Below are 27,933 nucleotides of genomic sequence, written 5' to 3'. Positions count from 1 at the left end.
GGCAAGATTCTTCAGTCAGTAGTATATCCATCAGGACAACTTGGTTATAGGACTGGACAAACTGGAGCAGGTGACATGGTGTATGAGGAGTGGAGAAAGTCTTCCTCATCTTATTTATGTTCTATAAATGTGACAACTTCCACAGGGCTGTAGTCATCTTCTCTTGTCTTCCAGGGTTTGAGAGGTGGTCACTTTGTTACCAAAATTCTTTTCACATCTGTGATGAACTGAAAATTCAATATGCAGTGAACATCACAGTACAAAGTCAGCACTTTAATGGTATAAGCCTGACACAGCATCCTCAAAGGTTCTTCAGGGAGCCTAGCAGAAACACACATCCCTAGGATATTTTCTGGAAAATACATCTTTTTTCAGTTTTCCATGATGTTGCAGTACCAGACTATAATAATCTCATGTAGGGAGACATCATATCATGCCATTTGTACTAGATACTGAATACCGGTGGTTGATTCATGTCAGATTAAAGTCAATCCAAAAGCAACAAAGTTCCTATTGAGTCAGAAAATTCTTTTTAGTCTTCATTAATCCATTTCTCTCAGAGCAACATTCTGAGTAGATGAAAAATGTAGGCTGATGTCTGGGACCTTTGAGGTGATTCCCTTCTGCAGTTGGTTAGTGAGTGTCGGAATTACACTCTCCCACATCCACCCTGTGACAGATGATGCAGACCAGTTTCGGGTGTACTGAATCCTTATATACAATGTATGCTCATGGTTCATGGCCAAAAATATTGTCTTAACCTCTTCATAAATATGTTTTATAACAAAATCAATTTCTAATTGTTATGAACTCCTAATACACTATCCTAACTTTAAATAAACCTCATATAGAAAAGATAGGTTTTCTTTTGGCCACCAAGTATAACCATCCAGACTGATACACATACATGATGTAGATTAAACATTCAAGAGATAGAAGCAACATGTATAACATATTGAACATAACAGATATGTATACCACCCTACATACATACATATAACACATTCATATGTATAAAACACTCAGAGAGAGAGACATACATGTGTACAAGTACTCATGCATACACACACTTACACACACACACACACACACACACAACTGAAGGTGTTTGGGATTTGACTCATCTCAAATCTGTGACAGTCACCATGATGCTCCGGGTGGTGACATGACTGCAGTCCTGCAATTGGAGAAAAGGAAATGTGGATAAGTCATGGTAAGCTCCAATTTTGAAACAACTTATATACTTTTTATATTATAGCAAAGGAAAGTCTCATGTGATCTAATCTACACCATATATCCTAGAGAGCACAGAAGAATCTTGCTGTTAAACTCCTGACACCTGCTCTCCAGTGCTGTATTATAGGAAAGCAGCACTTAGCAGATTCCAGAAGTGGAAATGCTGGGAACAGAATAGAGAGCCTAAAGTTTAAAACACAAGCAATCTCACTGCATAACCCTGTCCCAATCCTCTAATGTAAAAAGCTAACTGTAGAGCAATAACTCTCATCTTAGAGGTGAGATTATCTTGTTGGTGGCAGCTATGGGAAAGGGGCTGGGACCCAGTACTCCTCCCTAGTTCTCCTCATGATCAGAGTCAGTGTGTCACCATATATCTTGGCACATATTTTCCAGAGTCACTTACAAAATATTGCCTTATTAAAAGGATCAGTAAGTCTAGTGTATTATTGGAGTCATTGTATAAATCAGATGATAAAAGTTATCTAATAGTCTTTGAGGGATGCTTAAATATGGCATACAAAAACATAAGGAGTAATCAGTCTGACTCAGTTTGGCTACATAGTGTCAGATAGCTTTAAACTCATGATTCACCTGCTATAGCTGTCCTGCTGCTGGCTTTGTGGGTATGCTTTACATTGGCCAGAAATAGAAAGTGTTGTTACAACTTGGAACCTTGGGATTAGATTTCTAGGCAATTTTTATAATCATGCAATCTCTTTCAACTTTGCAATACTTAACATTGTTATATTACAAGACAGAGCTATGTAGTTTAGAACACATCTGTTCGGATCTTCTTCCTCCCATCTGAGTGAAAAATGTTCTCTGCTTTTGATCCATGAGAGTACTCAACTGGGAACAAGGGAGATGATAAAATGTGTAACAGAATCCACTGATCTTATACGGAAGCAGGCACTGCACAATAATCACCTGACTCCAGATCTAGGGCATCTGACAAACTCTTCTCAGCACTACAGGTACTGAACCAACAGATAACAGCCTTAAACTGAAAATGGTATCTGCTTTCACAAGTCTACACAATGATGGTACAGAAAGAAACATAGAAATATACATGTTTTACAAAAAAAATCTTGATTATAACAAAAATTAAGACCTAATAAAATTTAAGATTTTTTATAATCTTTTTTATAATCTTTTTTTATAATTTTTGTTATAATCAAGAGTATAATGCTATATATATATACATATATATATATATATATGTATGTATTATGACACATATAAAGCACACATACACAGAGAGACAGAGACAGAAAGACAGACTGACTCTTGGAATTAGCAGTCTGATATAGGATCTTAGATTAGTTTGCATCTCTGTGACTGAATTTCTGGTTCTTATATATTTTATGGGACAGGTTCTGGTCCTTTCACTATGTTGCTATATTTCCTTTGAATCTAAACTCAATGGAAGAGCCCTGGCTGATATGCAATAAAGTGAAAGAATCTTGCTATCTGGGGCTGATCTGACACACAGATCTGATCATACTAAGTGTGTGACCAGAGAAAATAATATGGGAGAAGAAACTACCTCCCTAGAGAGTTAGAACCATACTCTTCCAGACAAAATTCCTGGTCAAAATTTGCATAATTAACATATCTTGCATATTTTCCATTTGCATTCAGATCGCTGACTGTGAGTTAGTTAATGACATGGAGAAAGCATTAAATAAGCTAATGGATTTAATACTTTGTTCTTTTCCTCATGTTACTGGGGATGGAATTCAGAGCCTCAAGCATGCTGCTCTCACACTCTGACCCTGAAGTACACTCCAGTTTTGCTTCCTTAATCTTATCCTGATGTTATTAGTAAGCCCAGATATCAGGTTTGAGGGACAGAAAGGACTAGCATCTCAGAGACAGTCAATGACTAGATTTCAAATATGATAAAACTTATATCCACTGATACCTGCATCCTAGATATTTGGTTATTGTGAATTGTTAAGAAGAGGGTGGTGAAGATGCACTGCCAGGAGGAGGGTAAGGAAAAAATGATGAACCCAATCAGCACTGTGTCCTGCCTGAAAACACGGCCTTGATTACTTGTACAAAGATACATACACAGAAGAGAGCTGTGTCCTGTCTGTGGGCGTGGAACCCTCTCCGTGGACAATCGGATATTTCTTGTAGTCCAATAGGTGTCAGTGTGAAAATTCCAATTCTGAAATGAGAAAAGGCAGACACAGTTGCACACATTTGCCTCCAAGTCCTAGTTTCCTCTTTCTTTTCTACCTTTCTCTCTACCATTTTCTTTTGTTTTCTTTTACTTATTTCTCTTTTTTTCTTAGATGTCTTTTTTCATTGATGTCTCTCCCTCTTTCTCTTTTACCGTCTCATCTTTCTCAAAACCTCCTATCTCTCTTCTCGTCTTCTTTGCACAGTGTTTCCCTTCTATTTTAGCAACTGCGGACTATGTCTGCCTATTGTAATTGATCATGGTCCACGCTGTCCTCCTCCCAGACCTTGACATCCATGTCCTAGTTTTAATTATCCACTAGTTTCTTAGTGTTTCTCCTTTCTTTTTTCTTTGATGTCTTTCCCCCTGATCTTCCATCTACACTTTCTTATTCATTTATTCATTCATTCATTCATTCATTCATTTATTCACTTTCCTTCCTTTTTTCATATATAAGCATCTCTGTCTCTCTGTCTCTGGATCTCTTTCTTGCACGATAATCTAAGAAGATCCTGCTATACGACTCCTGGGCATATACCCAGAGGATTCCTCACCATGTAATAAGGATACATGCTCTACTATGTTCATAGCAACCCTATTTATAATTGCCAGATGCTGGAAAGAACCCAGGTATTCCTCAACAGAAGAGTGGATGCAAAAAATGTGGTATATCTACACAATGGAGTACTATTCAGACATTAGAAACAATGAATTCATGAAATTCTTAGGCAAATGGATGGAGCTAGAGAACATCATACTAAGTGAGGTAACCCAGACTCAAAAGGTGAATCATGATATGCACTCACTAATAAGTGGATATTAACCTAGAAAACTGGAATACCCAAAACATAATCCACACATCAAATGAGATACAAGAAGAAAGGAGGAGTGGCCCCTGGTTCTGGAAAGACTCAGTGAAGCAGTATTCGACAAAACCAGAACGGGGAAGTGGGAAGGGGTGGGTGGGAGGACAGGGGAAGAGAAGTGGGCTTACGGGACTTTTGGGGAGTGGGGGGCTAGAAAAGGGGAAAACATTTGAAATGTAAATAAATTATATCGAATAAAAAAAATTTAAAAAGAAAGAGTGGCTGGTGATCATTAGAATATGCACCTTAAAGGAAGGCTTTCATAGCAATCAATTAAGACATTCTGTGCATAGACAATTTTTAAATAGTTTGGAGCCACTGACAATTTTGTAATTCTAAATTCCAGACTTGAATCTCACATACTTACTGTTTATACTTGGGAGCACACACCACAGCTATGGATTCAGGGAGCATCATTTGGTATGCAAAATGTGTGTGTAGATCTACACTTGACAAAAAGGCTGTCTGGGTTGGATGGGTCTGAGAAGACAAAAGAAGTCAAGAATTGTAAGTTAGCCCAGTCAACTATGCTTGATCCACCAAGGAAGGGAGGCCATGGATCATTAACAATCTGTTCTCTCCTGTGATTTCCAAAGTCTCTCCATGCAGACCCACATCTGTCATGTGGAAAAGGAAAATTGAACCATCTGCCTTGTCCTGCATAATCATAAAATTCAAAATAAACTGAGGAAAGGGAAAATCATTTGAAATGTAAATAAGTAATATATCTAATGAAAAATACAGTAAAGGCGCTATGGGCATGGCCAAGTGCCTGCTTAGCATGCATAATGAAACATTATAACTTAAAAAAAAGTTTTCTCATTTACTGTCACTTAGTTTTCAATTTTGTGAATGGGCACCATGACCAATGCAAGATTTATATAGAACACTATTTAATCAGGGCTCCCTTACAGGTCCAGAACTTCAGTCCATTATCATCATAGCAGATAGCATGGCATCATCCTGGCAAACATGGTGCCAGATGAGCAGAGAGTTCTACATCTTGTTTGAAAAGCAAACAGGAACATAAAATCTCACAGGAAGGAAGAAGGGTTTCAGAGTTCATGCCCAAAGTGACACACTTCCTCCAAGAATGAAACTCCTACTCCAACAAGGCCATACCCTCTAATAGTGTCACTTCCTTTTGATCATCCATGCCTACTTAAACCTGATGTCTAGACAGTAACTATTTCAAGTTTTGTCCTTCACGTCTAACCCATCTCTGCTTCCTTCCTGCCAACAGCACACTGATTAATTCATCATTTTTTTCTGATGACTACTTCAACAATCTCTCTGGGAATGCAGCTGTTGACATTGAATCCTTCCTCTGAGACCCATGGGATTTCTCCCTATGTGAAGAGGAGCTACTACCGTCCTTCTGATGTGGTACTGTACTACTCACATGATCATACTATGACTCTTTCCTTTACTTCCCTCCCATTCTCACTGGGTCACCAGATGTAACTACCCATCAGACAAATACATGCATGAGTCCCCACTTACAGATAGTAATCTTACAGAGAGTAATGGTTGCAACCCAGTTAAAAAAGTTACATTTCTGCCCAATGAATGTGAAGTACTGCTAGAAATGAGGAGGTTCATATATAAAATGGTCGAAGACATGGTGAGATCAAGAGAGGTTTCAATTTCAGAGGAAGGAAATGAGAAATTTGGAGCAGGCTTTTTGCAGATTTTCATTTCTAAGTTGTGTATGCATATAGATGCCTCAACCTTGAGCCATTTAACAACTCTATTTGTGTATGTACACTCACAACTAAGCTATAACTTATTTTTTCCTTTTTTTACTCCATATATTTTTATTTACATTTCAAATGATTTCCCCCTTTCTGGCCCCCCCACCTCCCAGAAGTCCATAAGCCCCCTTTCGTCCCCCTGTTCTCCCACCCTCCCCTTCCCACTTCCCTGCTCTGGTTTTGCCCTATACTGCTACACTGAGTCTTTGCAGAACCAGGGGCCACTCCTCCGTTCTTTTTGTACCTCATTTCATGTGGATTATGTTTTTGGTATTCCAGTTTTCTAGGTTAATATCCACTTATTAGTGAGTGAATACCATGATTGATCTTTTGAGACTGGCTTACCTCACTTAGTGTATGATGTTCTCCAGCTCCATCCATTTGCCTAAGAATTTCATGAATTCATTGTTTCTAATGGCTGAATAGTACTCCATTGTGTATATACCACATTTTTTGCATCCACTCTTCTGCTGAGGAATACCTGGGTTCTTTCCAGTTTCTGGCTATTATAAATAGGGCTGCTATGAACATAGTGGAGCATGTATCCTTATTACATGCTGGGGAATCCTCTGGGTATATACCCAGGAGTGGTATAGCAGAATCTTCTGAAAGTGATGTGCCCAGTTTTATGAGGAACTGCCCAACTGATTTCCAGAGTGGTTGTACCAATTTGCAACCCCAACTCTTTTTGCATATGTATACTCACAGCTATGCTATAATTTAAAACATCAAGCCTTTGACAACTAAAGTGAAATCAAAGAAAAATTGAAGAAAACAACAAACAAGAAGATACCATGTCCAAACCATCTCTCAGGTCCTACATGTCAGTAATCTGCTAACCCATTTCCTAAGAGCAGCCTTCTCACTTCAAATTCCCCTAGATTCTAGGTCCTAGATGCCTGCTTCAGTATGACCGTTATGACAGACACTACATTGACCAATTCCTAATCAAGTGACTTCTTGTTTTGAGGCACAATATTACAGTTCAATCAAGTTGGCACCAAATTCCCTACCTACAAGTCTTATCGTCCTGAATGCTGGGAGTCCAGGAGTGTACAGTATACCCAGATTTTATGACATTATTGAACATTGCAATCTCTGCCCACCATGACTTAGAAGGCATTAAGTCAATATCCTCAGAACTCCAGCAGATCAAATCCTGAAGTCATTCTTCCTGCATCCCTGTTATGCGGCTTCTGAGAACATCCTGTCCAGTTCTCCTTCACCCTTGTTTCTTCTTCATCCCTATATACCCTGCTTTCCTCATTAGACATTCATCTAATCTGCCAGGGAATTGCTTCTCTTGCAGCCAGTTCTCCCTATTTACCAGGATCATGACCCACCTGCATGTGGCTCAGGTCCCTCTCTAGGCTTCTCACAACATCCTCCCAATTTTGATGCAGCTGGAATATCTAACATGTGCCTTCAATTCCAAACAGTATAACTGAACCCTGCTGTCAAGATCTGTCCTCTTCTGCAACCCTATTCATGTTTATGAGAGGAGCACTTCTAACTCCATGAGCCCAATTGAAATCCTGCCCAGTCTGACTCCTCAGCCTCTACCCCTATTGCCTGGGTATCTCTGAATTACCCTGATCCCTCCTACACACACAAACAAGACTATCACCTTCTTGTCCTCATTCCATGGTATAAGCTCCCAAACCACACCTGACATTTCCTTCCCAAGGAGCCCTTCAACTCCTTAATTTTAACTTCTGGAGTATGGTGTTGGTTACATCATTCTTTTGCTCAGAATAGTCCAGAGTTTTCTCTATACTCCAAATCACTCTCTATTTTTACCTCCATCCTAGACAAGGTATGCCAGGGTTCTCTTTGGTTATATATGTGAAGATCAGGCATCCGTTTCCAAAAGAAAGCACAAATCCTAGCCAACAGAAATGCTCACTGATATAGGATCTCAGTGTATCTCTCTCCAATGCTATCCCCTCTCCCAAAAATTTTTTGGGCTCCTCCTCCCAAGTCATCATGTCACTTTATATGTGACAGCTCTTCCTCTGCAACCCTCACTGTCCTATATTTCTCACCTGAAGTATATTGTGCACTTTGTCTCATGTGACTTGGTGCTCATTTTATGTGTGATTTCCCTTTTGAGTCCCAAGCCACAAAAGGACAATATCAGTTGGCCATAATATATTGTTGAATTTGGCACAGCAGAAAGAATTTATACAATTGGAATGAAGAGCATCAGCACTTCCCAAGGTCTGAATAGAAGTTTTTGATCTCACAAAAAACACAAGTAATGCTCCTTCTTGGGGCTTATATTCATTGTTAAAATAAATTCAATAGTTTTGTGTACTTCAGTCTTTGAAAATAACAGAATCATCCAAGGGACTCTCTAGGCAAGTAAATGTGTTTTCTTGAAAGTCAAAAGATGTATGCTATACATGTTCAAACACTACAAAATCTTGCATGTAAGATCATTTTCGTGTACACAAAGGAAGTACTTCTTCATAAATAAAAAGCACAATCATTAGAACAGACACTCTTGGCTTACTTAAGTTTCATTTCTACACCTTTTAGGTATATGGTCTATATACATTTTCTCATATATCCTGGCAAGCTACCATTCTCCACGCAGATTAACATGAAGTTGAAAGTTTGAACAATTACTCCTAGTAAACATAAAATACAAAGAGCTGTAAAAGTGCCAGGAAATGCTCCTTTGATTTGACCTGCACACTACTGATTATATATGCTCAGAGCTGATGATCTGGAATGAATTGACTCTGTGCACAGCAAGTTTTAGGTAGGCTGTTTCGAAGAAACAGAAAAGGAACCTTCATTCCCAGAGGTCCTTTTGCTTACATGTATCCATCCTAATGTAATAAGTCCCAGTCCTTCTTGAATAATGAAGAGATCCTCCTCATGCTTTGCACAGCAATAATCTGGGCCTCCTTCCTGGACTGGAATGAGGATATGGCTGATGTGATATTCCTCTCCAACCTGCCAGGAGAAAACAACTTGTCACAACTCTTGGAGGTCTCAGATCCATTCTCTCATACACACAATAGGCCCCAGACCAGACAGTGCATGAATCTCATTTTTCTTTCTCCCTTTGTGGTTTCAAATCCTTGGCTGCTCTTGTGCTTTGCTAAGATACAGCTAAAAAGGAACAGATGTTGAGTAGAAATGTAGATGTCCAGCTTGACACATCCTGGGCTTAGGGTCTTTCCAGTAGCAGCCAGTAGGATTGCTCAGGAGTCTAGAGATGCCTAGGTAACTAGTGCTCAAAAGCTTACCAGAGTAGATACTCAGACCAGGACCTAAAAGCCATTGATTTCTGGTTACAACAAGGCAACTTGTCTGTTTCCGTGACTTATGCCTGGCTACCTGCATTTCTGCTTTCTGTTTGCATTCTTTTACCTTTAGATAATATAGAACTCTGACGCTGAGGCTCATTTGAACTTGTAAGAAGATTCCAGCCTCAGTTTGCCAGTGCCTGGTATTTCTGGCACTAGCCCCCAACTAGAATGAACATTTCTATCTATAGCATTGAACCACATTGTTCATTTCAAAAGACTCTCTAAAGCAACCAAATATAAAGTCATCCAATACAAGATGGCCAACCTTGTCAACCATAGTTCCTTCTGGAAGGTGATGTGTATGGATAGAGACCCTAGATATGTTCCCTGAGAGTCATGTAAAGTCAAGGGGAAAGCAACAGCCTCAAATCAGAAGTGTTTATATCTTTACCAGGGCTCCACATAGAACACCACATGTCTCTATTTTTTTCTTGGTGTTCATTCCTGCTGCAGTGAGGAATTTATCGCACAAATCATGAGGGAGGACCACCTGGCGCAGGCCTCTGCCTTTCTCAACTGTAATGGAAAAGAGAGAAAAGTATGAGGAGACAGGGCCTGGTATCCCTGAGGAGAACTCAAGTCTATCACCCTAGGAAAGTAATACAAAGTCATTGAGATTCTTTTCTTCATCCCCCTCCTCATGATAGGCAGGGAGTTTTACTCCAAGCTCTGGTTACTGGTGTCTGGGAGAAGGGGCCATGGGCTTTACTGTCTACTTAAGTGGATGGAGCAATATTTTTGGATGTGACTCTTAGCTGATATAAAATTTCTCTGTGAAAGTCCTCATTGGACAAAGTCATCTCCTAACTGAGTAGAACACCATAAGCATTCAGGGAGCTATACTGTCAGAGAAAAGCAAAACTTCTGCTGTGTTTCTCCTGGCAGAGACAGGTCTCCTTGGATCTTCATTCATATCTCCAGATTTTTTTGCATTTATACTCTGAAGTCTAGACTTGTATTTTCCTGTGTCCACCTGGATGTTGCCTTAGATCTTGACTCACACAAATGACTTACAATCTGTGACATCCTGGCATGCATTGAGTCAAACTACACTTATTCCATAGAATCCACCTTGAAGAAGACAGCTGTAGTTGTGCTCAATCATATGGAGCATTTATGTTAGATCTGTGAGGCTGTGAATAAGTCCTTCAGGTAATAAGAGGATGCAGAGAGCACAAATACATACATAGTTTCTTATCTCAGGGTCAGACTACCACAATCTGTCCACAATCTTGCAAAGTTTTAAGGATGAAGGAGACCCATGTGGTTGCTGAACTTCAGGGAAAGCTCAGAAATTTTTTAACAACATCTGACAGATACATATGGAAATATTGCTCTGTCTCCACATGCTGACAAGACAGTCTCGTTGTCAAGACAGATAAAAGCAGCACTCATCTCATGAGGTTCTGTTACCACAGCATAGCCAGCGGATCCATGGAAGCAGAAGACTGAGCACATGGCAGGAGATTCAGGATTCCGTGTGGGGCCCAGTGTTCCAGACTTGAGGCACCTGTCCAGCACCTCTGCCTTACCTTACTGGTGAGCTTCAGTCTCACTCCTGTTTTCCTGACCCAGATGCAATTTGAACAACTTCTACACAAGGCTTGTCCAAGTAAGAAAACGATGATGACTCACCTGGCCATTCTAAGGTGCCAGTTTCTGCAGCCTCCTTGGCAGCTGGTGATGTTGTTTGAGCTGCTTCATCACAGGCTTCCTTTCCTGAAGGCACCACTGTTGGGCTAAAAGTTCCAGTTATTACTGAATAAGGCTGAGCTTCCTTTGATGAAACTGGTGCTCCAGTGCCCACCTCCCACCTTGTTTATTTTTCTTGAGAACCATACCGTTTTAGAAAAGGAAAGGAAGCCCATTTTGAAATTCGTGTTCTGGTCTTCCTTTTTTCTTCCAAGAATGATGCCTTCTTGGACAGTTCTTCTTCTTCCTTCTTCTTCTGTAGGAAAGGAAAAGAATTTAGGCCACTACTTCAAATTTTGGAAGAAACGTCTTTTCAGCCCAGATATGAACAAAGTATAGTTCCATTAAAGTCTGACATTTCAGCCTAGGGCCTGTATCCCTGGTGTTTTGGAAAATCCATTCTTCTACCTTACTCTTTTCCTGTTTTTAATAAAGTTAGGTCTCAGTCTTCTTAGTATGCCATGACATTGTGTGTGTGTGTTTGTGTTTGTGTGTGTGTGTGCATGTTCATGTGTGTTGGTTGGATTACAGAGGGAGCCCTTTCATTGACTCACACTTCAAAGACACTGCACAAGACAGTCCTGGGATCAGACTGTGTAGATGTCACACAGTCCTCCTATATCCATGCTTCCCCTCACACTGACCTTTTCTGTCAAGTAAACAAGATGTTCTTCAGTGTATTCATTTATCAAGTCTTTCTTCAGCTCCTCAGCCCTTACAAAAGTCTGTTTTATTGTCTGCGATACAAAACCAAAATGAATAATTAGAACAGTGCTAATGTTAGAAAAGAGAGAAAGAATAGAAGATGGCAGGGGCAGCAGTATCTCGTGCATGTCCTGAACGCAATTCCCAGCCATCCCTCTGTACAGAATTCCTGAAACAGCATTGCCCCCCCCCCCCGCTTCTTTCTAGAGTCATCATCTGTGTCTTTTTGGTGAGCAACTGTGTTCTGCTTTGGAGATTTTTGGTCAGCCACATTGAGAATGAAAACCTACCTTGAGGATATTTGATTTTTTATAAATCTCCAGAATCTGTTTGTACTTTTTATCTGCAGGGAGCTTTTCCACATAGAGTCTAAAGGAATAGAGCAGAGAGACTAAGCTGTGCAGAGAAACTAAAATGTCTAAATGAGTCCCTGAGGAATCTTGGACTCTGTAGTCACTGCTTCAGAAGTTACTGGTATTTAATAAGGCACACCCTGAGATCCCACATCAATTTCCATTACTTAGACTGGAGAAAAACTATCAAAATTCTTCCATGATACTGGCACATTCAGCAAACATTAGTTGTCAATAAGCATAGTTAAAGTGATACAGTGCCAGTTGGTCATTTCAACACCCAAGAGGCACCAGATAGACCCACAATCCTTGAGGAAACAGGATGGACTCCTAGACTTCATACTAGGAAATAAACACAGTGGTCTGAGTCTTTCATTCCCACTATTAATCTTTGCTCACATAGCACTTTTGTTTATTGCTTCCTGGGAGTGTACCACCTTACCTCAGACATCACTAGGTAATGAGAGGAGATACTGAGGGTGCTCAGTTCTAGGGGGTGATGTTCCCTGGGTACCTAGTCTCATGATGCACTGAAAGATGCTAGTAAACTGCTTCAACCCTTATGTCTGTCCAAGATTCAAGATTCACTGCCTTGTCAAAAACTCTTCTTGAGAAGAGGATATGACCAGAAACTCAGTCTGGGAAGCTGATGTATGGGAGAACTTGTGACTTTTTGGTAAGAGAGATTTGTTATTGGAGAAGGGAAGAAATGAGAGTAGATTTTTTATGATCTCAAGAGAATGTCTTCATTTTACGGGAAACCACCAGTAGAAACCCAAGAGAAACCCTGTTGTAGTATTTGTACAACAAAGGGAATGCAAACTGTGGTACCTCAACTCATCTGTAAATCTAAGCTCTCTAGCTGTGGAACAGTAATTGATGTACCTACTAAACATTCAGTCTTCTGAAGATCAATGAAATCATGTCCAGAAAACCCCTCCCTATACTATATATATATTTATTATAGGGAGATATATTATATCTCCTTATATTCTGTTTCACAAAATTTAAGGCCAACTAGACTTTTCCATCTTCCCCTTACTAAAGTAAAAGCACCCTTGTCACTGAGGCTGTAAGAACTATTTCATGGTGACCGCTTTATAATCTATTTTTCACTCTTCTTATGCAATACAATGAATAGTTTGGAGAAATCCCTACGGATGGTTAACCACACTGAAGCTAGGTAGTCAACAATCCTCTGGTGACTGTGAAGTTACAGGAATGCCTACCTTTCTCCCATAGAACTCAATAAGCATGGCCACCCATCAGAGACAAATCTGTGACTGTTTACATCAGGGGAGATTTGAAAATCAAAAATAGCTATCAGTTCAGATACACACTGATTTTCAGCCCTCTTTTCTTCCACTATGAGCTGGACCTTGTGTGCCATTATATTTCCTTATTTATAACACCACCACCTTTGTTCCTCATATCTTTGAATCACAAGAAAAAGTCAGTGTGGGCAGTTCCAGAAATCTGATGAAAAGATAACATCCTCAAGTTCTATAGCTGTCAACAAAGAAGAAAACCCTGAATAAAACAGCAGACTGAGCAAAAAAAACGAGTTCCAGAAAAGGAGTAGAAACTGCAGGTTCTCACGTGAGGTACTTGTGGTAGAGCACAAAGGCTGCTTCCTTTTGTCCACATTGATCAAGGTCAGCTGCCATTTTATAGAAGTTTTTGTTCAGGCTTATGTAAAATGCCAATGAAACATTGTTGTTTATTTCAATGTTCTGCCCAAGAGCACTTAACAGTTGGAACCGCTCTTGGGGAAGAAGAGTGGCATTATCATGCCTGGCGATGTTCTAAGACAAAAAAGAAAAGACAGGAAACATCAAAACACTTTGTCTGGCATGCTAGCATTTCAGCTCTCTAGCACATTCATGCCTTTGCCTACAGACACACACACACACACACACACAAACACACACACACACACACACACATATACACACACACAATTGTGTATGTATATCTGTGTCAGATTCACAAATCTCTCTCCCTGAAGAAATTAGAGTGAATAGAACACCCCTTGTGTCAATTCAGCTTCATACATTTAGTGAATAATCCCACCTTGGGATTTCCTATTATGCTAGTAAAATGGTAAATTTGGGATTAGGGATGCCTGTTCCCACTGAAAAACATATTGCAAAGGAGCTCTGAGGGAATGTTCAACTTAAGAAGTCGGCTTACAAATAGGTTATTTATTGAAATCAGGATCAGAAGACTTCACATAGCTGTGAGTGGTTGTGTACACATAGGAGGGTTATGCATTTGCATGATCATGAGGAATGAAAACTAAGTTCCTGATGGGTTTTTTTTTTTTTGGAGATTTTTATTCTATAAGCAATTGTTTGCTATTTGTTTGCAAACATTTTTGGCGTGAATGGTTCTTTTTTTTTAATTTATTGATATATTTATTTACATTTCAAATGATTTCCCCTTTTCTGGACCCCCACTCCCCAAAAGTCCCATCAGTCCCCTTCCCTCCCCCTGTTTTCCTACCCAACCCTTCCTACTTCCCTGTTCTTATTTTGCTCTATACTGCTTCACTGAGTTTTTTCAGAACAAGGGGCCACTCCTCCGTTCTTCTTGTACCTCATTTGATGTGTGGATTATGTTTTGGGTATTCCAGTTTTCTAGGTTAATATCCACTTATTAGTGAGTGCATACAATGATCATCTTTTGAGTCTGGGTTGCCTCACTTATTATGATGTTCTCCAGCTCCATCCGTTTGCCTAAGAATTTCATGAATTCATTGTTTCTAATGGCTTAATAGTACTCCATTGTGTAGATATACCACATTTTTTGCATCCACTCTTCTGTTGAGGGATACCTGGGTTCTTTCCAACTTCTGGCAATTATAAATAGGGCTGCTATGAACATAGTGGAACATGTATCCTTATTACATGCTGGGGAATCTTTTGGGTATATGCCCAGGAATGGTATAGCAGGATCTTCTGGAAGTGAGGTGCCCAGTTTTCGGAGGAACCGCCAGACTGATTTCCAGAGTGGTTGTAGCAATTTGCAACCCCACCAGCAGTGGAGGAGTGTTCCTCTTTCTCCACATCCTCCCCAACAACTGCTGTCCCCTGAATTTTTAATCTTAGCCATTCTGACTGGTGTAAGGTGCAATCTCAGGGTTGTTTTGATTTGCATTTTCCTAATGACTAATGAAGTTGAGCATTTTTTAAGATGTTTCTCTGCCATCCGAAGTTCTTCAGGTAAGAATTCTTTGTTTAATTCTGTACCCCATTTTTTAATAGGGTTGTTTGGTTTTCTGGAGTCTAACTTCTTGAGTTCTTTATATATATTGGATATCAGCCCTCTATCTAATGTAGGATTTGTGAAGATCTTTTCCCAATTTGTTGGTTGCCGATTTGTCCTTTTGATGGTGTCCTTTGCCTTACAGAAACTTTGTAATTTTATGAGGTCCCATTTGTCAATTCTTGATCTTAGAGCATATGCTATTGGTGTTCTGTTCAGAAACTTTCTCCCTGTACCGATGTCCTCAAGGGTCTTCCCCTATTTCTTTTCTATTAGCTTCAGGGTGTCTGGCTTTATGTGGAGGTCCTTGATCCATTTGGATTTGAGCTTAGTACAAGGAGACAAGAATGGATCAATTCGCATTCTTCTGAATGCTGACCTCCAGTTGAACCAGCACCATTTGTTGAAAAGGCTATCTTTTTTCCATTGGATGTTTTCAGCCCCTTTGTCAAGGATCAAGTGGCCATAGGTGTGTGGGTTCATTTCTGGATCTTCAATCCTGTTCCATTGATCTGCCTGCCTGTCACTGTACCAATACCATGCAGTTTTTAACACTATTGCTCTGTAGTATTGCTTGAGGTCAGGGATACTGATTCCCCGAGAATTTATTTTGTTGCTGAGAATAGTTTTACCTATCCTGGCTTTTTTGGTATTCCAGATGAATTTGATAATTGCTCTTTCTAACTCTGTGAAGAATTGAGTTGGGATTTTGATGGGTATTGCATTGAATCTGTATATTGCTTTTGGCAAAATGGCCATTTTACTCTATATTGATCCTGCTGATCCATGAGCATGGGAGGTTTTCCCATTTTTTGAGGTCTTCTTCCATTTCCTTCTTCAGAGTCTTGAAGTTCTTGTCATACAGATCTTTCACATGTTTGGTAAGAGTCACCCCAAGGTACTTTATACAGTTTGTGGCTATTGTGAAGGGGGTCATTTCCCTAATTTCTTTCTCAACCTGCTTATTCTTTGAGTATAGGAAGGCCACTGATTTGCTTGAGTTGATTTTATAACCTGCCACTTTGCTGAAGTTGTTTATCAGCTGTAGGAGTTCTCTAGTGGAGTTTTTTGGGTCACTTAAGTAGACTATCTCAGACTCTTTTACACTCTCTAGTACAGAGGAGCTGCACACTAAGAAAGTTGTCCTTTTATTTTTATATGACTCATCAGAAATTTCACAAAATTCTTAATCACATTAAGTTATATTTTCCACTCACTTTGTGGCAAACGACATGATTTCTCCAATATACCCACGATTATATACCTATTCAATGATCCCAGGTCCTTGTCCCCTGCTTTCTGCTGGATTTCCCACAGGGAGGGAGTGTGTAACTGAGTCTTCTGAGTTCACTTTCTACATAGTTCTCTTTTACACAGCCTCCTGAACTGTTCAATTCATGTATTGCCAACTCTCCTTGTCTCTTTCATACAATTGATTTTTTTTTACCTTTTTTCCTTAATTGTTTTTAGTTATTTTATTTACATTACAATTTTTATCCTCTTTCCTAGTTTCCCCTCCCAAACTCCCTATCCCATCTTCCCTCCTCCTGCTCCCCAACCCTTCAACACCCGCTTCCCTGTCCTGCCATTCCCCTACACTGGAGCATCCAGACATAGACTAACAGACTGAATAAGGAAACAGGACCCTACATTTTGCTGCATACAGGAAACACACCTAAATGTCAAAGACAAAAACTACCTTAGAGTAAAAGTTTGGAAGACAATTTTACAAGCCAATGGTCTCGGGAAACGAGCCGGTGTAGCCATTCTAATATCAGATAAATTTGACTTTCAACCTAAAGTCATCAAAAGAGACACTGAGGGACACTTCTTGCTGGTCAAAGGAAAAATCCACCAAGAAGAACTTTCAATTCTGAACATCGATGCTCCAAATGCAAGGGCACCCTCATTCGTAAAAGAAACTTTACTAAAGCTCAAAGCACACATTTCACCTAACACAATAATTGTGGGGGACTTCAACACTCCACTCTCCTCAATGGACCGATCAGGAAAACAGAAACTAAACAGGGACACACTAAAACTAATTGAAGCTTTGGACCAATTGGACTTGACTGATATTTATACAACATTTCACCCTAAAGCAAGTTCCTGATGTTTAAGAGGTTCAGAAATTAAGATGAGAATCTTCAGTAGGCCATACAGGCTTTGGGAACTCTGAGCACCTTGGACCATAGCATTGTACAAGGCTATCTTGGGTTAGAGTGTTTGAGAGCAGTATTCAATATAGTGTAACGACTAACTGGACAGAGCATTGACCTGTTTTCTTTGATCCCAGTGGCAATATAAAGAAAAATTGATATATTAGGAGTTGTGTGAAAACATTTGAGAATTACTAGTCTAAATACAGAAAAAAGACATTGAGATTTTAAATTTGCCTCAAAGAATTCCATGGAAATTACCTTTATTTGTAACTGTGTTGAGACCACACTTGTTGTTCCTATACACGAAGATTCGTCATTGCCTAGACTCTGTTGGTCTGAGTGCCTAGGGTTCAGGAGGTTCCCACCTGTCACAAGATGAACAATAAGTTAGGAAAGGAGATATTTTTCTTCTCTGTGAATTAATGTTATAGTACATTAATATATGCATTGCTAAATAAACCACTGTGCCATAGTAAGTCAATCTCCATTGAAAATTCCTGGTAATCCCCTACAATGCTGCATAAAGCCATTCCAGGACCAGGGCTCTCTCCTTCCTCTCCTAGTTTCTTCTTGGGAATAATTTGATATGTGACAGGACAGTGAAGTGGGAGGGGGTTGATTGGGGAACAGTCAAATGCAAGAGGGCTTATGGGATTATGCTGAGGGGCAAACCGGGAAAGGGAAAATCATATATAATATAAACAAAGAATATAGAAAATAACAAAAGAGAAAATTCCTATAGATGATAGGTTTCAATTTATTTGAATTAAAATTGTAAGTGTATTATTCTGCAATTTGGGTTGTGTCTACCATCCTGCTTCAGTCACTTAATTGTAGGATTAAAAGCCTGTATCTCCATGGCTCCCAAGTGCTCAGGTGGCATGTCTTCACAAGTTGTGCCGGCACTGGCACTTCTTTTAAAGATTTTGCCTGGAGGATTACAGCAGGTAATATAGTTTCTTTGTGTCCTCGACATGACACACAGTCACATTTTCTGTCCTGAAATTTCCATTCAAACCAAAAAGATCTGGTCCATGAGGGTTATACTCTGAGTCCCCAGTAGGATACAGCTGCCAATCCTGGAAGGCCAGACAGGACAACCCTTTCCATAGAGGGTTGGCAGATGTGGCAGCCAGTTTACCTCCCATCACAACACTGCTACTGAAGAGCACTGCAGTTCAAAGGTTAATGTGGAAACTGAGTGCAGGATAGCTACCACAATGAGACATCTTGGCTTTGAGTGTTCCTGTGAACACCCCAGCTCTCTGTCTGCTTCGCTGGAAGACCTCTCACGAACTACCTGGGTGTGTTATCTACACTGTTCTCTCCTATGCACTCTACCTCTAGGTGGGCTCAGAGCCCAGCCTATTAGTTTTGCTAATATGGAATGTGAAGATACTTATAGTGGAAGATGGAATGCTCTCTCCAAAATCATGAGTTCAGATATATCAGAGCCAAAACTAACACTAGGGCACCAGATTCTAGTTCAGTACATTCCCTATGCTTCCACACTTTCTGGACTTCTCAAAATATATGGGGATATGAGCTAAAGGAATGTGTAGATTTCTTTCCTTTCCAGACATTTTAAGGTTTGTAATATGAGCAAAGTTTGGGAATATAGGTTTGTCCTTATCATAAGGACCCCAAATTGATTCAGGTGTTTATTGGCTAGTAGGTAGAATAGTATCATGAAATTGGTAGTGATGTCCAAAATTATAAGAAGGGACAATTCCAAGATGAACTCTCAATTCTGAACATATATGCTCTGAACATAAGGGCACCCACATTCATAAAAGCAACTTTAATAAAGCTCAAAGCACACATTGCACCCCACCCGATACTAGTGGAAGATTTCAGCACCCCACTGCAAAAAATGATCAAATCATGGAATCAGAAACTAAACAGAGATACTGTGAAACTAACTGAAGTTATAGACCAACTGGATCTAACAGATATTTATAGAACATTCCACCATAAAGCAAAAGAATATACCTTCTTCTCAGCACCTCATGGTACCTTATCCAAAATTGACTATATAATTGGTTACAAAGCAGGTCTCAACAGATATAGAAATATTGCAATTATTTTATGTATCTTATCAGATCACCCTGGCCTAAGATTGGTCTTAAGCTCAAACAACAGCAATGGAAAACACACATATACATGGACTTTGAACAATGCTCTTCTCAATGATAGCTTGGTCAAGGAAGAAATAAAGAAATTAAAGACTTTTTAGAATTCAATGAAAACGAAGACACATCATACCAAAATTTATGAGACACAATGAAAGCAGTGCTAAGAAGAAAACTCATAGCTCTAAGTGCCTCCACAAAGGGAATGGAGAGAGCTTACACTAACAGCTTGACAGCGCACTTGAAGGCTCTAGAACAAAAGGAAGCAAATACCCCCAAGAGGAGTAGACTGCCGGAAATAATCAAACTTAGATCCGAAATCAACCAAGCAGAAGTAAAAAGAGCTATACAAAGAATCAACAAAACAAGGAGCTTGTTCTTTGAGAAAATCAAGATAGATAAACCCTTAGCCAGACTAACCAGGGGGCATGGAGACAGTATCCAAATTAATAAAATCAGAAATGATTAGGGAGACATAACAACAGGAGCTGTGGAAATTCAAAAAATCATCAGATCCTAGTACGAGAGTTTATACTCAACAAAGTTTGAAAACCTCGATGAAATGGATAGCTTTCAAGATACATACCAGGTGTCAATGTCAAAACAGGATCAGATAAACCATATAAATAGTCACATAAGCCCTGAAAAAATAGAAGCAGTCATGAATAGTTTCCCTTCAAAAAAAGGCCCAGGACCAAATGGGTTTAGTGGGGAATTCTATCAGATCTTCAAAGAAGAGTTAATTCTGATACTCTTCAAACGTTTTCACGAAATAGAAACTCAAGGAGCACTACTGAACTCATTCTATGAAGCCACAATCACACTTATACCTAAACCAAACCAAAAATACTGAACAACACCCTGACCAACCGAATCCAAGAATGCATCAGAAGTATATAAATCACCATGATCAGGTAGGCTTCATCCCAGTGAGGCAGGGATGGTTCAACATATAGAAATCCGTCGTACTAATTTACTACATTAACAACCCAAAGGGGAAAAACAAAACAATGATTATTTCATTAGATTCTGAAAAGGCTTTTGACAAAATTCAGCATCCCTTCATGATAAAAGACTTGGAGAGAAAGGGGAATCAAAAGCCCATACCTAAACATAGTGAAAGCAATATACTGCATACTGAAGAATTGAAGACCCAGAAAAGAATCCACACACCTGTAGTCACTTGATATTTGACAAAGGAGCTAAAAACATCCAGTGGAAAAAAGACAGCATTTAAAAAAAATGGTGCTGGATCAACTGGATGCCTGCATGTAGAAAAGTGCTAATTGACCCATTCTAACTAATCAACATCAAACTAAATGGAGAGAAACTTAAAGCAATCAGACTAAAATTGGGGACCAGACAAGGCTGCCCACTCTTTCCCTATCTATTCATCATAGTACTTGAAGTCCTAGCCAGAGCAATCAGGCAGCAAAAAGAGGTCAAAGGTATACAAATTGGAAAGGAAGAAGTCAAACTATCAATATTTGCTGATGATATGATAGTATACTTAAGCAACTCCAAGACTTCCACCAGAGAACTCCTAAAGCTGATAAACAACTTCAGCAAAGTGGCTGGATATAAAATTAACTCAACCAAACCCAGGATAGCAAAAATTATTCTTCACAAAAAAAAGATATTCTGGGGAAATCACCCTCTCTGACCTCAAGCTCTACTACAGAGCAATAGTGATAAAAACTGTTTGGTATTGGTATGCAGACAGACAGGAAGATCAATGGAATAGAATTGAAGACCCAGAAAAGAATCCACACACCTATGGTCACTTGATATTTGACAAAGGAGCTAAAAAAACATCCAGTGGAAAAAAGAGAGCATTTTAAAAAAAATGGTGCTGGATCAACTGGAGGTCTGCATGCAGAAAAATGCAAATGGACCCATTCTTATCTCCTTGTCCAAAGCTCAAATCCAAGTGGATCTACAGATAAATCCAAGGATCTACAGATAAAATCAGACACACTGAAGCTTATAGAGAAGAAGTGGTGACAAACCTTGAACACATGGTCACAGGGGCAAAGTTTCTGAGCAGAACACCAATGGTATATGCTCTAAGGACAAGAATCAACAAATGGGACCTCATAAAACTGCAAAGCTTCTGTAAGGCAAAGGACACAGTCAATAGGACAAAATGGCAACCAAAAAATTGGGAAAAGATCTTTACTAACCCTGCATCGATAGAGGGCTAATATCCATGTCTACAAAGAATTGAAGACTTTAGTCTCCAGAGAATCAAATGACCCTATTAAAAAATTGGGTACAGAGCTAAACAGGGAATTCTCAACTGAGGAAACTCAAATGACTCTAAAGCACCTAAAGAAATGTTCAGCATCCTTAGCTATTAGGGAAATGCAAATCAAAACTACCCTGGGATTACAACTTATTCCAGTCAGAATGGCTAAGATGAAAAACTCTGGGGTCAGCAGATGCTGGAGAGGATGTGGAGAAAGAAGAACACTTCTCCATTGTTGGTGAGATTGCAAGCTGGTAAAACCACTCTGGAAATTAGTTTGGTGATTCCTCAGAAAATTAAACATAGTACTATCTGAGGACCCAGCTATACCACTCTTGGTCTTGTACCCAGAAGATGCTCCTACATGTAATATGGACACATGCTCCACTATGTTCTTAGCAGTTTTATTTATAATAGCCAGAACCTAGATAGAACCCTGATGCCCCTCAACAGAGGAATGGATACAGAAAATGTGGTATATATACACAATGGAGTACTATTCAGCCATTAGAAACAATGAATTCATGAAATTCTTAGGCAAATGGATGGAACTAGAACGTGTCACCCTGAGCAAGGTAACCCAGCCACAAGAACACACATGGTATGCACTCACTAATAAGCCGTTGCTAGTCCAAAGCTCAGAAGAAACAATTTACAATTCACGTAGCACAGGAAGCTCAAGAAGTAGGAGGGCTTAACTGAGGGTGCTAAGGTTCCTCTGAAAAAGGGAACATAATACTCACAGGAGCAATAAGGGAGACAAGACATTGAAGTAAAGGCCACCCAGAGACTGTCCTACCTGGGGATTCATCCTATAAACAGTCACCAAACCCCGACACGATGACAAGAAGTATGTACAAAAGGAGCATGCTGGGGCTGTCTCCAGAGGGACCCTGCCAGAGCCCTACTAATACAAAGGCAGAAACTAGCAACCAACTATTGGACTGGGCGTGGGGTGTCCAATGCAGGATCTGGAGGAGCTGAAGGGGTTTACACCCCAGGGGAAGAACAATGACTTCAGCCACCCAGACACCCCAAGACTCCCAGGGACTGAACCATCAACCAAGGGGTACATATGGTTCCAGGCAAAAATGTGGCATAGGAATGCGTTGTTGGGCATCAGTTGCAGGAGTGGTCTTTTGTCAGGTAAAGGCTCAATAGAGGCCCCCAAAAAGGGAAACCGACAGAGGTGGGGAGGAGGTGGAAGTGTGTCAGGTAGAGGGGCATATACATGGATGCAGTGGGTGGGAGGAGGGGTTGGGAATCTTTGGGGAGGGAGCTTTTGGGAGGGTAGAAATTGGGAAAGGTTTTATCATCCGCAGTGTAAATGAAGAAGATACTCAATTTAAAAAAAGAAATTGAATTTGAGCTGATTCATGCTTGAAACCTTTACCCTTATGTCCTTGTTTCTTTGTTATAGGAACATACTCTGTTGGCTACTGAAACAGAAACAAATACCAACTCAGCCACAAACCCCTTGACCTACAATATTTTCTGTTGAAAGTCTGTTATTCAGTCTCATTGGCCAGTTATACCTGCCAGATATGCTAGGGCAGTGGTGTCAGAGAACCTCTAGGAATAATATAAAAATGTCTGATTTGACTTAAGGCCCAATTAATGAGACAGAATATATACAAGACACTGTTTATGTGACAAAAACATAGAGTCTAGATGGCCAGAGAACTAGTTTAAAATCAAATCCTACTGGTCTAAAAAATTAAATAAAAGAAACAATCTAGCAGTCCAAGTCTTCTAATCCCACTGATCAATGCCCTATTCAGCCATTATAAGAAAAGATTCCTTCTGCAGCAAGTGTGAACATAGTGTCCAATAGCAAGATATTATGGGGAGAGAGGGGAGAGAGAGAGAGAGAGAGAGAGAGAGAGAGAGAGAGAGAGAGAGAGAGAGAGAGAGAGAGAGAGAGAGACAGAGAGAGAGACAGAGAGAGAGACAGAGAGAGAGAGAGACAGAGAGAGACAGAGAGACAGAGAGAGAGGTAAAGAGAGAGGCAGACAGACACAGACAGTGACAGAGACAGACAGAGCAACAGAAACAGAGAGAAACAGACAGAGACAGAGAATGAAAGACACAGAACTATGTGATGTGTCTCCATCAATCCCCCTACCAGTCCCATTCATATATCAGGGAACTGTGCAGAATAGGAGGACAAAACAATGTCAAAGCAGACAGAATGAAAGAAAAGAAGAACAGAGCCCTCCAATTGATCTGAGCAGAGCTAGCATGAACTGGGAGAAGCAGAAAGCACTGGGCCTACACAGATCCTTTGCAGGACATCTGCAAAAATATGTAGCTTCCTTTTTTCTTTTTTTCTTTTTTCTAGATAGTGTTTCTCTGTATATCCCAGGCTCTCATAGAACTCACTCTGTAGACCAGGCTGGCCTCCAACTGGGAAATCCACTTGTATTTGCCTCCCAAGTACTGGTATTAAAAGTGTGTGCCACCACTGCCTGCTTCTCTCCAAAACCTCCCATGAGCTACCTGGGTCCTTTCTCTATACTGTGCTCCCTTAAGCACCCTGCATCTACTTGTGCTCACAGGTCAGCCTGTTAGTTTTGCTGCTATAGAATGTGAAGATCCTTATAATGGAAGAGGAAATGCTCTGTCCAAAATCATAATCTCAGATATATCAGAGCCAAAACTGACACTAGGTCACCAGATTCTAGTTCAGTACATTCCCTATGCTTCTACACTGTTTGGACTTCTCAAAATATGGGCATATCAGCTAAAGAAATGTTCCCATTTCTTTCCATACAATACATTGTAAGGTTTGTAATGTGAACACAGTTTGGGGAAACAGGTTTGTCCTTATCATAAGGACATCAACATGGTTCATATTTTGATTGGCTAGTAGGTAGAATAGTATCATGAAACTGTACTGGTAGCTCTGGTCCAAGAATTCCTGGTTGGGGAGACACAGTCTTATTGTGATACACAACCAAGTCTTTATTGATTCCTGTCTTATTTTTGTAGCTTTATAATTCCTTGTGGTTACAAAGATTATACTGTGTCTAGTAAGGTAAATGAGTATAAAGCTCGGAAATTCAATTTAGCTTGATCCCTAATACTAAATAGAATCTAGATTACCACGATGACTCCAGCTGAAAGTCAGAGTAAAACAAAATCCCTAGCACAGTCCCACCCATTTGGCACCTGTCAACCACAAGTGCTCAGAAAAATTTCTATTTCATTGTAATAATAATTTGACTTTATAGCCAGAGATTGCCTATAATTCATCATTCTTTCTAGAATGGGTATAAACTAGCATCAATCCCTCTCCCTATGCCACCTGTGTGCTAGAATTTTACTCTTGAACCCAGACATTGCACTAAGAATTGGTTCTACAATATATGCATAGAATGCTTATTTTCTAATTGTAAAGCATCATCAGTGTTTAGGGACTCAGAAGATGATAAACATGAAAGGTGTTTTTCCTGATAAGCTGGCCCTCCTAGTAACATCCTGTGCCAGCCTAGGGATCCTTCCGGATCTCTTGACCTATATGTTCATTAAATCACAAGCAGAAGACTGATCACATGGCAGGAGATTCAGGATTCTCTGTGGGGTCCAGTGTTCCTGACTTGACCTGTCCAGCACCTCTGCCTTAAATTACTGGTGAGCTTCAGTCTCAATCCTGTTTTCCTGAGCCAGATGCAATTGGAACCACTTCTACACAAGGCTTGTCCTAGTGAGAAACCTGTGGTGACTCACCTGGCCTGTTCATGGTGACTCACCTGGTCTGTTCAAGGTGCCAAGTTCTGCAGCCTCCTTGGCAGCTGGTGATGTTGTTGGAGCTGCTTCATCGCAGGCTATCTTTCCTGAAGGCACCACTGTTGGACTGAAGGTTCCATTTGTTAATTGAATAAGGCTGATATTCCTTTGATGAAATTGGTACTCCAGAGCCTTCCTCCCCACCTTGTTTATTTTTCTTGAGAACCATACCATTTTTGAAAAGGAAAGGAAGCCCATTTTGAAAGTCGTGTTCTGATCTTTTGTTTTTCCTCCAAGAATGATGCCTTCTTGGACAGTTCTTCTTTCTTCTGCAGGAAAGGAAAAGAATTTAGGCCACTACTTCAAATTTTAGAAGAAACATCTTTTCAACCAGATATGAACAAAGTGTAGTTCCGTTAAAGTCTGATATTTCAATCTAGGGCCTTGTATCCCTGGTGTTTTGGAAAATCCATTCTTCTACCTTACTCTTTTTCTGTTTTTAATAAAGTTAGGTCTCAGTCTTCTTAGTATCCCATGACATTGTGTGTGTGTCTGTGTTTGTGTGTGTGTTTGTGTGTGTGTGTGTGCATGTTCATGTGTGTTGATTGGATTACAGAGGGCATGTGGAGCCCTTTCATTGACTCACACACTTCAAAGACACTGAACAAGACAGTCCTGGGTACAGAGTGAGTAGTTGTCACACAGTCCTCCTATATCCATGCTTCTCCTCACACTGACCTTTTCTGTCAAGTAAACAAGATGTTCGTCAGTGTATTCATTCATCAGGTCTCTCTTCAGCTCCTCAGCCCTTACAAAAATCTGTTTTGTTGTCTGCAAAACATAACCAAATTGGATAATTAGAACAGTGCTAATGTCAGAAAAGAGAGAAAGAAAAGAAGTTGGCAGGGGCAGCAGTATCTCGTGCATGACTTGGACCCCATTCCCAGCCATCCCCTCTGTACAGAATTCCTGAAGCAGCATTGCCCCCATTCCTTCTAGTGCCATCATCTGTGGCTTTTCTGTGAGCAGCTGTGTTCTGTTCTGGAGTTTTTGGTGAGCCACATTGAGAATGAAAACCTACCTTGAGAATATTTGATTTTTTATAAGTCTCCACAACCTCTTTGTACTTTTTATCTGCAGGGAGCTTTTCCACATAGAGTCTAAAGGAATAGAGCAGAGAGACTAAGCTGTGCAGAGAAATTAAAATGTCTAAATGAGTCCCTGAGGAAATTTGGACTCTGTAGTCACTGCTTTAGAAGTTACTGGTGTTTAATAAGGCACACCCTGAGATCCCACATCCATTTCCATTACTGAGACTAGAGAAAGAATATCAAAGTTCTTCCATGAAACTGGCACATTCAGCAAACATTAGCAGCCAATAAGTATAGTTAATGTGACAGAGTGCCAGTTGGTCATTTCAACACCCAGGAGGCACCAGATAGACCCACAGATCCTTGAGGAAACGGGATGGACTCCTGGACTTAAACTAGAAAAAAAATACAGTGGCCTCAGTCTTTCATTCCCAATATTAATCTTTGCTCACATAGCACTTTTGTGTATTGCTTACTGGGAGTTTACCACCTCACCTCAGACATCACTAGGCAATGAGAGGAGATACTGAGCATGCTCAGTTCTAGGTGCTGATGTGCCCTGGGCACCTAGTCTCATGATGCACTAAAAGATGCTAGTAAACTGCTTCAACGCTCATGTCTGTCCAAGATTCAAGATCCACTGCCTTGTCAGAAACTATGCTTGAGAAGAGGATATGACCAGAAATTCAATCTGGGAAGCTGATGTATGAGAGAAAATGTGACTTTTTGGTAAGAGAGACTTGTTTTTTGAAAAGGGAAGAAATGAGAGGAGATTCATTATGATCTCAACAGGAAGCCTTCATTTTACTGGAAACCACCAGTGGAAATACAAGAGAACCCCTGTTGTAGTATGTGTACAACAAAGGGAATGCAAACTGTGGTGCCTCAACTCATCTATAAATCTAAGTTTTGTAGTTGTGGAACAGCAATTGATGTACCTACTAAACATTCAGTCTTCTGAAGACGAATGAAATCATGTCCAGAAAACCACTCCCTAGTAGCTGAGCTCCTGTATATCTCCTTATATTCTGTTTCATTAATTTTAAGGCCAATCAGGATTGGTGAGACTTTTTGATCTTCCCCTTACTAAAGTCAAAGCACCCTTGTCACTGAGACTGTAAGAACTATTTCATGGTGACAGCTTTACATTATATTTTTCACTCTTTCCATGCAATACAATG

General features: G+C 40.0%; 1 protein-coding gene across 1 annotated transcript; it reads right to left on the bottom strand.

The window, feature by feature from the left end:
- Positions 1–1,120: 1,120 nt before the first annotated feature.
- On the bottom strand, positions 1,121–25,674 carry LOC127672595 (STAM-binding protein-like). Its single transcript, XM_052167882.1, has 6 exons — positions 25,662–25,674; positions 9,765–9,889; positions 8,877–9,014; positions 4,664–4,776; positions 3,322–3,415; positions 1,121–1,177 (listed from the first exon to the last, which is right to left on the bottom strand). Exons 1-6 carry the CDS (start codon positions 25,672–25,674, stop codon positions 1,121–1,123), a joined length of 540 nt encoding a protein of 179 aa, XP_052023842.1.
- Between the last annotated feature and the right edge of the window lie 2,259 nt (positions 25,675–27,933).

Source organism: Apodemus sylvaticus, chromosome 1 (genome assembly GCF_947179515.1).
Source record: "Apodemus sylvaticus chromosome 1, mApoSyl1.1, whole genome shotgun sequence".
NCBI classification, from domain to species: Eukaryota; Metazoa; Chordata; class Mammalia; order Rodentia; family Muridae; genus Apodemus; species Apodemus sylvaticus.
This window is presented reverse-complemented; position numbering and strand designations above follow the sequence as displayed.

Bases quoted from the DNA above. Each gene is read 5' to 3' on its own strand.
- LOC127672595 (XM_052167882.1), bottom strand. The intron at 4,777-8,876 runs GTAAGCAAAAGG...TTGTCTTCTCAG, and splicing joins TTACATTAGGATGGATACAT to ACCCATCCAACCCAGACAGC. The intron at 1,178-3,321 runs TTCTGTGTATGT...CTCCAATTGCAG, and splicing joins ACAGACAGGACACAGCTCTC to GACTGCAGTCATGTCACCAC.